Genomic DNA, 13951 nt, shown 5'->3' with positions numbered 1-13951 from the left:
ACATTATCAGCCCAAATCCTTGTATTGTTTCTTTAACCTTGCTTGGTGGCTGATAACAGTATGCCATTTGCATTAATACTGGTAAACTAATATTTGTGATTCGGACACCTTATCTGCAATAATAGAGAAGAATCATTCGATGCCTAAATCTGATTGATAGTGCTTAAGTCTAAAACCACTAATGAAACAACTTTCTGGGTGTCTTAACGTACGTTGTGATTCTATATTTTTTAAATGAAGGGAAAAATGTATGCTGTCCCTATGCAAACCTCATCTTGCCTTATAAAAGCCCCAGAAACCTTGACTATATTTGATTAACCAAAACATGGGAGGTAGCTGTTTTAATAAGGGGGCATTGGTGGTAGTTAGAATTCTGAGAGAAAGCTCTCTATAAAATATGTATGCAGGTTTTACTAGCCTTGGTGTACATAAGTTAAGAATTAAAACACATATTGAACAGTCAGTAACTTCATGTTGGGTCACAATGAAGAGTGAGGCAGGAGCCTAAAGGAAGCCCCAGAATAAACCAAGGCTTGCTTGCATCTTGCTTAAATCTTTTATTTCTGAGAGCTGGTCTCCTCCTAGATGGATATCTGTGAGAGCAACCTGATTTTGTTGGCCTTCCAGTACAGATGTGGGGTGGACCATTTTTTTCCCCATTGCCTTGACAGCCTTGCCTATGTTGGAACAAAAAGATCTACTCTCTTCTTACCCCTGCTCTGCCCTTCTCATCCTGTTTTTCTTTTCCAGTCAGAATGGGCCTACAGTTCAGTCTAGCTTTGACTGTAGTACAAGAAGATACCAGTGAGATAGCTTTAAACAAACCAGTTCAGGGTATTTTGAGAGCGAAAAATAAAGTTTGGCTACAAACCCCAGAAGCTGCCTACATCCTCAGGCGAGCACTGAAGTCTGCAGTAAGCTGTGTGCTGCCACAGTAAAATAGCTCTTAGTACCTAAGCTGAGGAGTTTAAAGCTAGGTGAGGCTCCAGTTTCTAGATAGATTTATAGGTAGGTAGGCAGAAGCATAGATGTATGCATTGATTCGACTCTCTATGCATTGCTTCAGCGCTTGTTAATTCTTAGTTCCTGTTGCAAAAGATGTGGTCTTTGACAGGAGGTAGGCAGGCAGGAAGCTTGATTATCTTGTCTGCTGCAGTTCAAGGATTTACTGGTAAAACCTCACTGTTCAAGAGTTGATACTGCTCAGAAGCAATGCAGAGGCCAGCATAATTATAGGTAGAGTTCGGAGGGGTAGTACTGCAACTGATTTTAGATGTGATGGTATCTCAGTCTAAGAGAATAGGCATTTGACGAATATTGTTAGCTAGTTTGGTTTGAGAACTGTCTGAGCATAAAGTTAGAAAGACCTGTGCAAAGGTAGGAGGAATTCTGCATATCGCTGGACAAAGCCTACTGAAGGCCATCAAAATGCAGACGGCATACAGTAGAAACGTAAAGCTGTATCAGTCTGTCATTGCACAATTTGTGTGCTGCCAGCTCTCCCTGCCGTGACAAGGAGATTCCCAAGATAGTGATGCTTCGTAGGGGAGAAACTTTAAGCCTGAACTGAACCTGCAGCCCTGCACTTTCAGGTTGCAGCACTCCTGTAGTAGAGTGTGCCCTTGTCTGTAAGTCCTCTTAGGAGCTTCGGCATAAGAAATCTATTAGCTGTAGCCACAGGAGCTTCAGGGTATTTCCTGACAGTAAATAACCTCCAGTTAACTGCCAGCAGGGTCACTGTTTCTTTACATTTATTGCTCTTTCTTTGATGTGACTGTTTGTGACTGACCATCTTAATTTGTTGTTAACTTTCTTAAAATGGCATTGTTCTGGCAGCCCTTTCTAATGCCATTTTGCACAGTTGCTTACCGTTGCATTGTGCTTTTTGAGCGCATAAGGTGTTCTCTTCTTTGAAATGAAAAAGGTGATGACTCACGTCGTCTGGAAAACTGAAAAGTACTATCTGCTTATTGGATCCACCGTTGGCGCAGGGGAAAAGTGGAAGTATCCATTTTCCATTAGCTTTCAGACTGGAGCAGTTCTAGCAGCGTTTTCCAGAAATGACGCTGATGAAATCTTCATCCATTGAGTCAATGCGAGTTGTCGTGTCAGTTTCAGTGTAGGTAGCTTTTCATGGCAAGCCTTTCGGTATGGTTTTATTTGCCTTACATTCCAATTTAGTACTGGAGGAGTTGAGGAGACACTAATATCTGCCTTCCCACTTCAGTGTAATAGATGTGAAGAAGTGGGATATAGTTTCTCCTGCAATTTGGCAATATCTGGAAAGTCAGAAGTAAACAAAATACCAATCTGCTAACTAATGTACCTCTTAGTGAATAGGGGATTGCCCTTCTTGCTCAAGTTGCGTGAAGATTCCCTTGATGAAGAAAATCTGCATACCTGATTTCTAGGGCTCCACTGGCAATGGAAAATGGAAGGTTTTAGAATCTTTTTTGCTGACTAGTGACTTATTCTGTGATTTAAGAGAATAAGATGCTAATAATTTGTAACTGCTGGCTTAAATTAATATGGGAGGAGAGTTGCTAAGAATAATATAAAATGTAAATTTTTAAAAGCTTGATTTCAGAGAATAAAATATTTAAGTGTTTTATGGTTATAGTACCAAGAAGTTTTATCAACATGTGCAGAAAACTTGTGCCTCAGTGTAACAGCTAATGGAATGTATTATGGCACTGGAGGGCAAGTATGCAATATTAAGCACCCTTCAGATTATAAACCTGTTAGCGTGCAGTTATTGCTCATTTTGTTTGTAAAATGTAAATATGTTCATAGGTTTCTAGAAGCCTCTAATAGCTTCTGCAGTAAGAGTTTAATATATATATAAAAAAGATAAATACCATATCTGGTCCCTGGAAGGGATACTGTCTTCTGCCTCGTGATTCTGCTGCCTATTCTCACGTCTCTTTCAGTCATCACTGGTGCCTCCTGACCTTAGAAAGACTTTTGAAAGGGATGGGTCATGTGTTTGCTTTTTGCAGAGGGTCATATTAACACTGGGGTGACCGGGGTCATGGGGAAACAAAGGGAGCTGGCAGTAGAGAGGACATGTGTGCTCCTTGCAGTGCTTAAGGAAGCAAGCCGTTTATTGAAGCCAAAGGATGACGCTGGAACAATTTAGCCTGCAAATTTGAAGGAGACTGACCTTTGGGAAATTAATGTCTTGTAATGGAAGATACAGTGCCAAAACAGCTTGGTTTGAAGATGGTTTTTAATAAGTTTATAAAGAGATCACATGGTGTGGCTGCCTGCCATAGCTGGGAACTGGATCTGGTAGTGTCTGGTGGTGTAAGCCTATGGCTGAAGGCTGAACCGTGCCCAATTGCTTATAATTGTCATCAGGTACTAAATATGTCTCAATGTCTGGTAGGACGAATAACTCATTGCCTTTAATAATTTTTCTGTGCAGCTGTTGATCATTTCTTCTTCCCACTGATGGCTCTTCAGTTTTTTTTTTTCCTCAGAAGACTGTGGTTAAAGGTTTTGAGTCCCTGCTGGGAAAGCAGTGAGTATGGGCTCCCAGAACCTGGGGTCACTAGTTCCAAGAAAAGAGTCTGGCAGAACTCAGCAGCACTGATCCATCTTAAATGCCTAGTTTAAAAAGAAAACAGGTCCTTTTGAGTTTGTATTTACTGACTTTATGGCTTTTATAACTTGGGATATACAGATTTTATTTCCACAATGCCTGTTTTTTAATGCTGAGACTGGTAGCCCTGTAATGTTTCATTAAACCACTACTGAAACTTTGTCTTAATATTTAGTGACTAAAGGCAGTTTATGTCCTCTAGTTACTGCTTACAGTGTCTGGTTTCTTTCTTTCATGGCTTTTTCCTCCCTGCTACTTGAACGTCTGAAGTCATGATGCTGGATGCTTGACTGTCATTGCTCTTGCAGGATAAGGGGTTAGTGGATTTCTAGCTGGATCTTTGCTGTGAGATGATGCTGGTGAATGTTTGTGTGTGTTGTGGTGGGAATTTGTGGCATGCATTGCGGTGCTGCAGGTGAATACCAGAGTGATGCCGCTGCCGCCCTACCAAGATCCTCTCTTATTTTCTAGTCCCTTTCAGGGTGCTTTGCTCTGATACAGCACTCTTAAGAAGCACTTTTATAGCTGTAAATGGGATGATACAATGCTTTGAAGATGTGGAGAAGATCAGATGGTTCTACCAAATGTCATGTGTGAATGGGGTGGAGGTGTGAAAATCACTTATGGTGGTGTAATGTCTGATGTATGAGGGCTCCTATTGCTCAGATCGTTCCCTGTTTAAAAAAACAAGGAAGAAATGCACAAATGTGGCTACTCTGTGATTTTTTTTTTCTACTTAAAAGGTCCTCTGTGACAGCCCAAAGTCTCATTTTTTTCAGCCCATCTAAAGAGCACTTAGAGTTTTAAGTGAGACCTTTTCTCCCCTGTACTACGTTATCTGTTCCTACCGGATTATAAAGGTGCACTTTATTTCCTTTCTTCTTTGGCTCTATGATGCTTACAGACTGATAAAATTGAGGACTCCCTCCCCCAAATGCCAACTTCCGATCATTTCAGTCATAAATCTTTCCAAAATACTGATTCCTGAAGGGGAAAAGCTTGCTGAAAGGTAAGAATAGTTGGATATGAATTGGTAAAATTAACTCTCATTAATTGCCTGCTTGATAGTCTGTGTGCAAAAAACCAAACCACAAAAAATCCCCATGTTACAGCTGAGTCTTGCCATGTTTCAGATGCACTCAGTTAACTTCTGTGTGCACTGATGGCTGCAGCTGTGAGCCGAGGCCCCCAGCCAGCGAGCACCCCTGTGTTGGGGTTGCCACTTGGTTGCTTCCCTGATAGACAGTAAGGTGGAGGCCATCAGTGATGAAGAATAATAAAAGCAAGGATCCTCACAAATATTTACTAACAGAAATGAGGGTATTCTGATGATAGAAAAACTAAGGCAAATGAGCTGAGCTTGCCTTTGTGCCAGGAGGAGAAACGGGCTGTCCACAAGGTTGTGGATGGCCAGTATCGCTGGTTTTCATGCTTTGCTTTGGTATTGCTTGCCCGGTGCCTTCCTCCATGTCTGATAATTTCAGTGTGGTGGAAAGTCTTAGTGGCTGCAGGTTTTTGCTCTGATGCATTAATATTTATACAACTCCTTTGATGCCAATGTATTGCTTTTATTTTTTATATCAAAGCAATACATTATTGTTATTTGCCACTTTTTTACATGGGAAATTTTGGAGGTGAAACATTCTCCTGTCTGAGAAGATGAACTTCGTTGCGTGCACTAATAACTTCTTAGGCTATTAAAACAGATACAAGGAATGCCTTTTACTTTTGAAATTGTAAATTCTGTGTGGCGTTTTTCAATCTGTCACTCAGAGCAGACAGCAAAAATATGTTACTTAATTTAACCATGGTGATGATATATGACCTGATAGTAATTTTCTCTTTTAACTCTCATTCACTATAATGTTCAGGTCCTACATGCTGTGGGGAATTAGTCCAAACTGTTTACTTTGGATGGTAAAAAAAACCAAACCCAACCCCAAAAGCCATTCTACATAGTTTGAGGCTGTGGTAAAACATCAATTCCAAAACACTGATTAACGTGCTTTTAGTAACTTGATATTGAATTCTCTAAATCCATACATCGTTCTAACTTAAACATGAAGTCAACTTGCATGGTAATTATTTTAATTGTTATTGCATATGGTGAGGCTTGCATTATCCAGTAGAGTTGTCCACTGGTTTCAGGTATAGCACTAATAAGTCATAACAAGCTTCTGGGTTTTATTCGGTATTGCAGGCTAATGCAGCGGTAACTTAAATGTTTCTGTTTTTCCTTTAAATGTTGCAGTGTGTGATTCAGCAGAGCTGTGTGCTGAAGGAAGGGAACACGCAAAGCACCAGTCAGTAATTTGTGCTGCACCTGAATAGGTTTCCATAGCTTTAGGCATACTATGCCAGTTGAAGACACTGAAGCTTTGCTGTAAGTTAGGTGTTTAGTTTTATCACCTTCGAACACTTTTCCCCCTTCTCTTTTCTCCCAGAGGTTTTCTGACATGCTAATAATTCTTTTTTTTTTTTTTTTAATGGGCTGATGATTGGAGTACAAGATCCCTGTCTAGATGATCTTTGGAATGAAATGTAGTTTAAAAAGAGTGACCTCTGGGAATACAGTTTAGAACTGACCATTTTTCAAACATCTGTTCAATGAAAGCGGGCAGATGCAGTCTCTCTTTGACCCAGTTGTGTTGCCTCTTTGGAGGGAGGAGGGAAATACAGCTAATAATGATCTTTTCCCCTCAGAAAAAGAGACTTGCTGTGGGTTTTGTATAGCCTATTTGGCAATATCAGGAGGCAGCCAGGCCAGCTAGGAATGAGAGTCGTTCCCCTGGTAGGCTGTGGCTTGATTTCAAGCTACATGGGAAGAAAGAAGGGTCATGGACAACACCATGAGGGACACAAGAGTAGTGGTCAGTACTCTAAGTGAAATAGCCCCCCTGGGAGTCAGCACCTTTGAAACAGGCATTGGTACCTCTGGAAGCATTCTGCCTAGCCTGGACACGTTCTTGTATCCCTCACTTAATTTTTTTTTTAACTGTCTTATTTGTCTGGCTTGTCTGCAGAATTTGCAGTGCTCTGTTTTTGTCTGAGCCACAGTCCTGTACCCATGCAAGCATCCGTGCTTTGCGTTGGGAGAGGAGTTTGTCGTAGTATCTCGTGTATGTTAAGTGTATCTGCGGTGCGTGTCTCAGCGTAGCTTAATGGAAAGCCTGTCCTCTGCTAAAGAAACAGCCCAAAAGAATGTACACCAAGGCTGTGGGATGTATTTTTCTTAGTAGCTTTTTAAGCATCATGTGGAGGAGTGGTGGCTGGTCCATGGCTCTGTCAGACTCCCAGAGCAGTTAATTCGGCAACCATCGTGTCCCCATCTAGTGTCCCACACAGACAGGCCCTTGTTGGGGAATTGCTTGTGGCCCACAGCCTGCTTCATTCTCTCTGTTTATTTTTTGAGGGTCCTAGAGTTTCTCGTGTGTAAGATCAGCGTTTCTTTGGTGCCTATCCCCAAGCCCTTTCACATGTGACGTGAGGCAGTTAGTGTGGCTAGATGGTATTGGATGCTTGGTTGCATAAGGGATGTCTTGCTGCCCTGAGCCTGCAGCTGTGACTTGCCCGGCCAAAAAGCCTGGAGTCACTGGCTTAGGAAATCTTCGAGGCGAAGAATCAGCTAATGCCAGAACTGAGGTGCATGGTTGCTTGACATCCTGGTTGTTTGGATACCTTTTGTTTTTAAAATAACTTAATTTTTTAAAAAAGCGATTTTGGTAGAGGATTCTTCCCAAATTAACTAATCCTCAAAATATGCATGCTTCTGTGGTTTCTGGTCCCCTGGGCTTAAGTATAAAAAGTTCTCATGGTTTCAGGTAACCAAAAGGGACCTCCCCCCCACTTCTGAAACAGGGGAAGACCCAGCGCTACAAGTGAACCTTGGTAATCACTTCCTCCTTCCGGTAGCTTTTTAAGCATGTGTGACATTATACCCAACAGCAGGCACCCCTTCTCTCCCTGCTTGTGTGCTGGTCTGGCTTCTTCCCTTCTGCTGGGGCAGCACAATTGGTTTCAGCAAGTCCCAGTAAATTTGCAAAGTCCATTTTGGGGGAATTACAGAAAACTTCTGGACTGATTCTTTCTCAAGTGGGTTTGGCAACCAGCTTGCAAGTATTTTTCTTCTTCAAGTAGAACAAAGCTTATTCAGTGTGTATGCAGGCATGGCGAGAAATGCAGCCTTTGCCATCAGTCTCTATTCTTTAAGGGGCTCTGGAGCAGTCCTGTCTGAAGCCTGGTGTATTTCAATGGCAGTTTTGAGTTGCTCTGTTTACTCCAGGGCAGACACAGCAAAAATGGAGCTGGTTTGGTTATTTTAAGTTTTAGCTTACAATACTTGGAATGCTTCTGAGTAGGCTGCTCCCCTAATTTACAAAAAAGCATTCCCCACCTAATATTTCTTATTTATCTTGCTTAGCTGTGTGAAAATCATTGTTTCATCAATTTGGCTATTAACTCTCTCTCTACGAAATTCATATTTCTTCTCAAAACATACTTGGAATGCATCTGGCCAGCCTCAGTGACGGTCTGCAGCAACGCTTCCCACACCGTAATGGCAGTATATTAATCACCCACCACTTACAGACTACTGTTATCTGCAAGAGGGCTTTGAAATTCTCTGCAAGAGGTGCTTGGTTTCATTTTCTTTTTAATTTCCTTGCTGAGCAATGACGAGCTCTCTGTTGTGGCTGTGCAGTGCATGCTGCTTCTAGGCCAGAGAAACTCCAGACTGGTAGAGTGGAAAAAGGGAGCAATTTGTGTCATAGATGCTGACTGATCGCCTGTCCCTTTGGGCATCTTTGTAATGGCCTCCCAAAAGAAAGACTTACTGTATTGGGCAGAAAACTGGAGGAGCCATTGTGTATTCAGCAGTGTGCAGCAGTTGCAACTATGGACAACAACACAGACACTCTTAGATAGAAAAGCATTGAGGGCAGAGTTAGGCAGTCCTGCTCCGTGACCTCCCCAAAAAGGGTCTTTGGTTTTCACATATGGGGTTAGTGGGAACGAGAAAGAGAGATTCCCGTCTTGTGCTTGCTGAGGCTTTTGATTTTCAAGTTAAATTTCCTATGTCTTCAAAGTGAGGAGAAAGTTATAACATATTTAAATAGCCTGCATATATTGGGAGAGTGGCATGGAGCAGGGATGGCTGGGCTTTGGGCTTTGTGCCAGGGATTCAGTTCTGCTCTCAAGACTAGAGCAGAAATGGTTTGTTTTGCTTGATAACTTGTCAAATGCAATGACTGAGCATTGTCTGGCTGCATGTACCTGAATCTCAATTCTCATACTAGCAGAGTAGACGACTGTCTCTACAGATCTGCCTAAATTGGCTCTACCAGTTGCAGCTCTCAATGTTTTGGTGTATAATTAGTAGGCCTCTCCAGTCTCTTATCCCTTGTGTTTCAGGATCACTAGAACTATTCCCCATATGGCCAAAGCAGCATTCAGAGGCTTGGGCCTTTCTGACAAACCCCAAGTATTTGAACTGTGCTCTTGCAGGAGCCTGCAAGAGTGACTACAAGTCTTTGAACTGAAGTCCAAATACGTGTCTAAACCATGGGGCATTGCACTCTCTGGTGTCCCCACATGCCCGCCATCTAGAACGGAGTATCACAGCACGCTGTGTCTGTCTCCCTGGTCACATACCTGAGTGTGTGTCCCTTTCTGCCCAAAGGAAACCACAGCACTGGGGGCTGATGCAAACACAGAGTCCCATCCCAGCCCGTAGCTTGATGTTTGCTCGGACTGGGACAATGGCGCATACTCGCTTTATGGGGTTGAATCTGTACGTGTTTGCTTGCATGGCTGCTTGTGTAATGTACGAGCTTTTCTTTGGGCACAGCTACAGGGTGTAGGGGTTGTTGCCTCTGCTGAGGCCAGCACAGTTAGGTCCATCTGACACAGTGCAGTACCAATCACAGCTGGAGTTTTAAATAATTGTGGTTTTGAGGCACTGCTTCCAGAATGAAACGTCTGTCTTGAGCAGTGGATCTATGGGGATGTATCTGCGATGGAGTTGCAGCAGGATGACACGTCTGGGCAGGGTGCTCCAGCTGCAGGGCAGTCTCTCTGTTGTGGACCTGACCTGTGCCTGTCCCCTTCCTTTGTCCCCTTCCCTGCTCTGTTTGCAGGGCTAGTCTGTGGAGCCAGCCTTAGGGTATCCTTGTGCTTGTGATGAAGACAAGCCATGGGACAGCTTAAAAGTTGCTTGGCAAGCGGAGGACAACTGATGCAAGTCACTGCGTGTGTGTGTAGCTCTGGGAAGCGTTCTGTGTACCAAGATGTTGGGAGTAGAACCAGGCTGTAAATAAGAGGATAAATGGCTGCAAGGTGCTGTGTTCATTCTCCCTGACATTTATCTTTGGCTCAAAATCAAAGATCTATCAAGCATGTAGAATGTGCTGTGGTGCAATTCGCACACTAAGAGCAAAGTAGAACTGACTAAAATTGAGATGCTCCCTTCCTAACATCACCCGCTTCCTACCTCTGCTCACCTGGCAGCTGTATCAGTCCCAGAGGTGCAGCTGCTTAGTATGCATCTTGGGTCACTTCTGAGGCCATGATTCAGAAGCTGCTGAATTGCTTCCTAGGCAGGGAATGGAATTGAAAAAGTGCTTTCCTGAATTTGAATCCAGTTCACTACTGCAGATTTTTATTGCTTGCATTCTAGTATGAAGCAAACCTTTTCCAATAGTGTTTGTTTTTACATTTTCCCCATGTTTCCAACATTAACCATTCCTTTTTTTTTTTTTTCTTTTCCAGGAAAAGAGGAGTAGAAGTAGTACAGGTGAGTAAAAACTAAATTTGACTTTTTTTCCCCTCTATTTTCTTATAAAGAAGGTTTACTGATTTTAAATGCTGTCATTTAGATGCCAACATGACCTGGGCTTAATTATTTTTCTTTCTTTTCCATTCAATTCTCTGCTATGGATACTGTTTTTGGAAAAAGAGGATCCCCCTTTTGTGAAGCATGTGTTGAGCCCATCTAGTCTTAACTCAGCAGGTGCCCTGGTGAAAGTGGGAATGCAGTTAGGCTTTTCTGTCTGTTAATTAAGAAGATCTGATAGTTCATTAGGTGATGTTAGTCTGTGTTTATTATGCATTCATGGACAGTCAGGCTTAACAGAAACAGGAGCAGGCCTTTGAAAAAAAACTATGGCAGAAGGAATGTTCTTGTAACCCAGTGAGCAGAGAAATGATACTAAAGTGCCTTCGAGTTGTAGCCCATCTACAGATAAGTTCAGGTGTTAGAATCATAGAATCATGTAGGTTGGAAAAGGCCCTTAAGATCATCGAGTCCAACCATAAACATTGGCTACATTTATTCTTTCCCAGGTCTGAATGGTCATATTTCACACAAGATGTTACTTAAAGGATGATGGCAACTTGGGAAAGGAATTATGTTACCCTGACAGCTGTAACATAGAGCACTATAGCCCTAAAAGATCAAAGGGGAAGCATATGCTTCCTTCTGGCTTATTTCATGTACTTAGAAGAGCTGTGTTTCATAGGTTTCACGCTTGCTGATGCTTACCTCGTGCTCGTTTCGCACTCTTAAGGTGGTCAGTGTGTTTGTCACACTTGTTTTCTCATATCTCAGTAGCAGAGATGAAACTGCCTCAATAGAGAGGATGGAGGAGAGGGGGGGAAAATGGGGTGTTAGCCACTGATAATTGAGGCTGCTCTTAAGTCCATGTGAAAGGTGCTTCTCAACACCAGCAGGGAGTAGGAGAAAAGCACTTTAAAAAAAAAAAAATTGAAAAATTAGGCCGTGTTATTTTAAAGGATCCACTAGCAGAAAAGGCTTAAAAAAAATTCTCATTGCTAGTTAAACTGAAGAATATGTCTTTCAGATATGTGTGGCTGTCTGAGAACTGCATGGTATTACAAGGAAAAAGGGCGTATACTGGCTGCATTTAACCTTTCACCACTACAGCATCATCTTCCTTACTTGCACCTCCTATTGCTCAGGTTTAAGGAGCAGCTTCTTTTGTCAGTTGTGATAATAGCATCTCCAGATTGATAAATACAAACCAGCATTTGTGAAGCACAGCTTCACAAGCAGCACAGGGAGAAAGCTAGCCTATATTTGTGTCACTGTCTAGGGGACACTATTTTAATAATACCCCAGTGTATTACAATCCAATGTCTGCATTTGTTTTATGTGCCTTGTGCCTGCACTGTACATTTAAGCAGCAAGGTGCTCATATGAGATGAATTCAGTGATGCACCGACTAGCTGAGCAGAGGGCAAATTCCATTTTACCTTGTGGATTAAAGCTGCTGTCCTTCCACGGGTTACCTGTTAGTCTTCTGATGTTTGTGTAGCTTAATGGCTAGTCATCGGATAGACACAAAATAATTGGAAAGGATTTCTTTATTGGAAGACAGTTTTGGGAAACATTTGGACAGAACTAGACAGGACTTTGTATAAAAGTACTTCATGGTCTCAAATTTCACAGCATAGTTGAGATGTCAGACTAACCTATACTAGGAATTTGTGCCCCAAAGGCATACCTTGAACACTGATGCCTGCCGCTCTGCTAGAGCAGGATGGATGGCTGTGTGTGATCACCCCTCGCCTATCACGTGTGTGTTGCTTCATATATCCTGATGCATGTACTTGTAGCCAGTAGGGGTTGTATCAGAAATGGGCTCTTTCTCCATCCAGCATTACTAGAAAGCTTTGCTTGAGTCACCTTATATAATCCATCCCGCTAGCCCTGCTTCTAGGTAGAGGATGTCTTGGTGTCAATCTGCTGGGCAAAGTTTATTTGACAGAGGGAATATTGTTCTCATCTGTTAAGCAGCAGCGTTTATTTGATTTGTTTCCCCTTCTCCTCCTTAAAAGAACCTATCTTGTTCAAGAGAAACCAGCTTTTATGCCTGACAATAGACAAGTAACTCAAAATACAAAGATACACAGGCTATTTATTTATTTTCTTCTTTACATAAATTCAGAAATTTTCTGAATGTAAACATGCTTTCCAGTAATAAGTAGTGAGTCGGAAAGTAAGGTCCAGTTACTGGCTTCCAGATAGCAAGCACAATGGACTGGTGTGTGCTGACTTCTGTGAAGAGACATCAGATTATTCTTTTCCAAAGATGTTGCACAGGAGCAGCAAAGAATTTCCTACTACTAAAGGGAAGTCTTCGAAGTCTTCAGATAAGGACCTGTGTGACTTCTGTTTCCTTCCTGCAGTGAGGTATTAGGATGGTCCTCTATTCTTCACCGAGATGGATGAAGTCCTCTTATTTTGCTTTCTTAAGGCTAATTGCGCTGTACAGATTATCAGTGAGCTGCTGCTAGACAGCAATTAAGATTCTGTGACTTGTGTTCAAGTTCTGTGTTTTGTCTTGTCTCAAACTTTCAGTTCCAGCAGAAAGAGTGGTTCCAGCTTTCTGTTTTTATTGAGTGGGGAAACATGCGCATCCTCCAAAGAGAAATAATGGAAGACTAGGACTGGCAGTGGGATGCTAAGCAGGCATGCTCCTTTATCCAGCAGTAAGACATTATTCAAGCATCACATTGAAAACAAACAAAGAACCTCTCAACTTGTGTGGTGATAAGTAATTGTTTTTCTAGAAATACTGATTAAATTCTAACATAATGAGAATTCACTGTCAACTCAATGCACAGGAGCTGAAATGTGTGACATTATATAGTACAACCAAGTAACATCCATCAAGCTATCTGGCTTAAAAGATAGTACAGTAGATGAATCAAATAAAAAGCTTTCAAGGTTATGAAATTTCCAAAGACAGTATGAGTCTGAGCCTGCACCCAAACATTTGGGAGCATGAATGGGTTAGCTCATTTCTGGTTTTCCAGTGGGCCGTGGCAGAACTGAGTAGTAGCATGTTTAAGATCTGGCAGTGTTTTGGATCTAGATTTGCTTTCTGTAGCTTAAATCCAAGTCAGTGGGGCAGCTACAAACCAGTGTTATATTGCAAGAAAAAAACAAATGTCTTCCTGGCTTTTAAATATGGGCTCTTAACAGAATACTGTGCTATATCTCTTACCTTGTGGCAGGTCATTTGCTTAATTTTTTTTAAGTAGGCATCACCACAGTATCAGGGTGCTTTTTGAATTAGGGTGCTTACCTGTTTGTAGCCCGTGAGGTAAGGAAGCGCTCTTGTTCCTGTTTTGCAGCAGGGAAGCCTGAAGGACGTATCCAAGCTCCTGTAGGGACCCTGTTGCTGTACCAGCCCCAGTGCTGTTGGGAGCTGTGCTGCCAAACCTGCACAGCAGGAGTTGCAGCTGCAGCTGTCTCAGCAGGGATGTGGGTCCACGCAGTGCCTGGCATCAGGACTTCCCCGTGCTGTTCCGTGCTGCGCAAAGAGA

At 42.3% G+C, this 13951-nt stretch overlaps 1 protein-coding gene across 1 annotated transcript in view; it reads left to right on the top strand.

The window, feature by feature from the left end:
• Nucleotides 1–13951, top strand: part of ITPK1 (inositol-tetrakisphosphate 1-kinase) — a 161669-nt gene that overhangs the window by 27067 nt on the left and 120651 nt on the right. The window contains exon 3 of the mRNA XM_076345329.1: nt 10370–10394. Coding sequence (XP_076201444.1) covers nt 10370–10394 — 25 coding nt within the window. The remainder of the gene's footprint in view (nt 1–10369; nt 10395–13951) is intronic.

The sequence above is a fragment of the Aptenodytes patagonicus genome, chromosome 7 (genome assembly GCF_965638725.1).
Source record: "Aptenodytes patagonicus chromosome 7, bAptPat1.pri.cur, whole genome shotgun sequence".
NCBI lineage: Eukaryota > Metazoa > Chordata > Aves > Sphenisciformes > Spheniscidae > Aptenodytes > Aptenodytes patagonicus.
Note: the sequence above shows the minus strand (reverse complement) of the source record. Positions and strands in the feature narration are given on the sequence as shown.